Source organism: Nicotiana tomentosiformis, chromosome 2, assembly GCF_000390325.3.
Source record: "Nicotiana tomentosiformis chromosome 2, ASM39032v3, whole genome shotgun sequence".
NCBI lineage: Eukaryota > Viridiplantae > Streptophyta > Magnoliopsida > Solanales > Solanaceae > Nicotiana > Nicotiana tomentosiformis.
In genome coordinates, this window is record NC_090813.1 from 124,391,761 (window position 1) to 124,395,501 (window position 3,741).

General features: G+C 31.8%; 1 protein-coding gene across 1 annotated transcript; it reads left to right on the plus strand.

Annotated features, from left to right (window-relative positions):
• The first annotated feature begins 2,210 nt into the window (after positions 1-2,210).
• On the plus strand, positions 2,211-3,361 carry LOC104094578 (uncharacterized protein At5g19025-like). Its single transcript, XM_009600540.4, has one exon. It carries the CDS (start codon positions 2,565-2,567, stop codon positions 3,231-3,233), a length of 669 nt encoding a protein of 222 aa, XP_009598835.1. The 5' UTR covers positions 2,211-2,564; the 3' UTR covers positions 3,234-3,361.
• The last annotated feature ends 380 nt before the right edge of the window (positions 3,362-3,741 follow it).

Genomic DNA, 3,741 nt, shown 5'->3' on the forward strand with positions numbered 1-3,741 from the left:
GAGACCCCATTCATTTGTAAGGGAGATGGATTGACTAATAATCACATACACATACACTGCTTTCTCTATTTCACTTACTATCTATTACAACTCATCACTGTTTAGTTTCTGTTCTTTATTGTTCTTGTTACCCAACCTCGAGGCCATCTCGAATCGAAGTCGAAAGCACTGCCAGAACACTGGTTTGATTTATTTTATTATTCAGATTATCTATTTAATTCTTTGTTTATCAATTAGCATTGGATTAAATCACGTATCCTTGAAACCACTAAATAAATTTAATTGTTACTCGAAATTTTAGGGTAAACATTTTTCTTTGTTGATTGTTTTAAATTTTTTGCCAACTTTATTTGAAAAATAAAATAAAGAGAAATGTCGACCACAACTTTTAAAAATTGTTCATTTTGTAGTAGCATTGTGAGTTTATGACCCCAAAAAACCTCAACAAAGCTCACTTGCCAATACCACTCTTATTGTTGATTAACATTAATTTTTTTTGAACCCGCTAGCGTAAAATTTTGGGTACGTCACTGAATACTTCTGTGATCCGCAGGCAAAAGCTAGGAAAGCTCTGTGATATTGAGAATAAACTTTGAACTTAGAGGGTGTTTGGGTAAAATATTATAGGAAAAATTATGCGACACATCAAATAATTATACTGTATTTATCATTCGTAGCTGTACTTTTAACAAATTTATCATTCGTAGCTATATTTGAATTTTATAGCAAATTTATGAAATAAGAGATTAATTATTTTAAACTGAATAGCTCAATTGGTTAGAGCGCTTTCTTAGCTAGCGGAGGTCTTGAGTTCGACTCTCAACAAGAACATTTTATTTTCCTGTATTTTTATATTTTGCCTTTATTGTATTCGGTACGTGAATAAATACAGTCGACACATGTTGTATCATTTGTGTACACCCTTATATCACTTGTATTCATTGCATTTGAATACAAGTGATACAAATTAGTAATAATTGAATAGTAGCTATGAATGGTAATTAAGCAAACAATAGTTACTAGGCTCTAAATAATAGTGGTTTATGAAAATTTCACTATCAACAAGAACATTTTATTTTTATGTATTTCTGTATTTCACCTTTGTTGTATTCGTTGCGCGTATAAATACAATCGACATATGTTGTATCATTTGTATACACCCTTATATTTCGTTTTGGTTACAGTTGATACATATTGTATTCGTTGCACGAATGAATACAAATGGCGCGAACGAATACAGTTGATACATGTTGTATTGGTTACGCATTTGAATACAAGTGATACAAGTTAGTAATAATTGAATAGTAGCTAATTAGGCAAACAATGGTTACTAAACTCTAAATAATAGTGGTTTATGAAAATTTCTCAACATATAAGCTAATCAAACTGGTTTATGTACCTTTTGGCTTATCAGCACGTTTTGTAAATACCAAAGTGCTTGTAAGCCAAAATCAACCAAAAGTTATAAGTTGGTCATCCCTAATCTATAACTTTTAACTTATAAACACTTTTAGCTTGACCATGAATTTTATTGTTTTATCCTTTGTTTTTTCCTAACTCCAAAGTATCTTTCCCAAAATAAAACTCCTAACTTTTCTCCATTTCATATTTGTTGCGCTCCTTTTTCTTACAAAGATACTTTTAAATTTATAGTTTTTTGTAAAAATTTAAGATTATATCAATACTTTATAACAAACACATCAATTATTTGTTACGTATTATTTTCAATATTCTATCCAAAGATGTAACTAATTATTTACACAAACAGTTTTAGCATATTATGCTTAACAACTATTTACAATCATCTAATCCAAACAAGTTTTTAAATTTGAAATTTCTTTTAAAGTCGAAATTATGGTTAGAAGGTGCAAGTAAAATGAAGTTTTCCTCAATTATAATTACTTTTCACTTATTTTTCTTTAAAAACCGCCTAACAAAGCACAACATCCTTCATACACCTTAGTCCAACTTCACCTTTATATAACTACTTTTCTTACTTCAACTTCAAATGTTGCCCGAGCAGTAAGTTAAAATTAGTAAACAACTTTGTCCAAAAACTTATTCAAAAAGAACTTTTCCAATTGTCCATATGGATCCAATCAAGAAAAGTCTGGGCTTTCTAAAAGAAAAAGTAACGTGTGGGACCAGTTGGCCCATCTGACCATAGCCCAAATAGATAGGAAAAAGAAGAAATATCCTTAGCGTGTATAATTCTTCAATACATGAACCCTTTCATGCGAAGGAACCTTACACGCTTTGTGATACAAACAAACTGTTAAAAATGGCTAACTATTTGACTTCCTAAAAGATCTTCCTTGCCGTCTCCGCACCGTACCCTTTCAGGAACTGTCAAAAAATCCAGTCTTTTTCGTTCCCCATATGAATCTTGAATTTTACTCTGATTGAATTGTTACAATTAACCCCAAAAAAAACCCAATCTTTTAGTTCGTTCAAACCCATGATTCTTTTACTGAATTATACAAGATGGGTTGATTTATATTGAGCAATTTGCTGTTGGTGTAAGTTAAAGATTGGATTTTTATCAGATTCTTGGTTCAATTCAAATGGTCTGTTTACTGCCACTTGACCAAGAAAAAATCATGGCCAAATCACAGAATTCAACTGACCCTTGTATGAAATTGGGGAAAATCAATCAAATGCAAAAGAAAAAGAACATGCTCAATTCCAAGAATCAATTAAGCATTCCTGCTTGTGAAAAATCTCGTTCTGCTTTGATTGATGTAATGATTCTGATTGCTGTGATTGGTGCTTGTGGGGTTTTGCTGTATCCTTCTGTTAATCTTTTGGTGAATAAAATACCTGAAATTCTCAGAACAATCAGTTCTGAGGTGAAAGAGGAAATTTATGAAGCTCCAGTAGTATACATCTGTTTAGGACTTAGTATTTTATTTGCTGGAATAGCTCTTTTGGCAGTTACAGTATGTACAGGCAGGAGATGTGGGAAACCAGGTTGTCGTGGGCTTAAGAAAGCTGCTGAATTTGATATACAATTAGAGTCAGAAGATTGTGTTAAGAACTCAGCAAAAGATGGAGTCAATAAGAAGGGATTATTCGAGTTACCTCGCGATCATCATAGAGAATTGGAAGCTGAGCTTAAAAGGATGGCACCTCCTAATGGAAGAGCTGTTCTTATATTTCGAGGGAGATGTGGATGCTCTGTAGGTACAATGGAAGTGCCTGGACCGAAAAAGACTCGAAAGGTTAAGAAATAAGAGTAATGTTTATCTGTAAAACATATTTTATACTGAAGTAGGCCTAAGTCCTAATTATCGGATGATAAGAAGATACTATTTCCTTCAATAAGTTTATTGAAATAAAATCTAATGGATTATATAGAAAAGTCATTTGTAGTGTTTATATTAAAATCATTTCTCTTACTAGCTTTTTCATTTTAATTATGTTAGTAGTACTTAAGTGGTATTTGCTTTATGCTTGGCATTAGATTAACTGTACTTTTATGTCTTCATGGGTACAAACAGTGTCAATCTTTTCCCAAGTTACCACTGTTGCTCATTATTTGAAATTTTAGTTGCTAGACCTTCACATTGAGTTTAGTAGTATTAAGAGTTACAGTCAAGGCTAGGAAAAAGAGAGACTTAAATTGCAGCAAATAGACTTTAAGGTTATATTTCTTTCTTAAGATGTTTCAGTACATTCTTACAGTATCCTTGATATAAGATGCTCACAAAATACTCTTGAACTTTGAAGTGTGTCTGGATC

Excerpts from the sequence above, each read along its gene's own strand:
- LOC104094578 (XM_009600540.4), top strand. The coding sequence starts at position 2,565 with ATGGTCTGTTTACTGCCACTTGACCAAGAAAAAATCATGGCCAAATCA.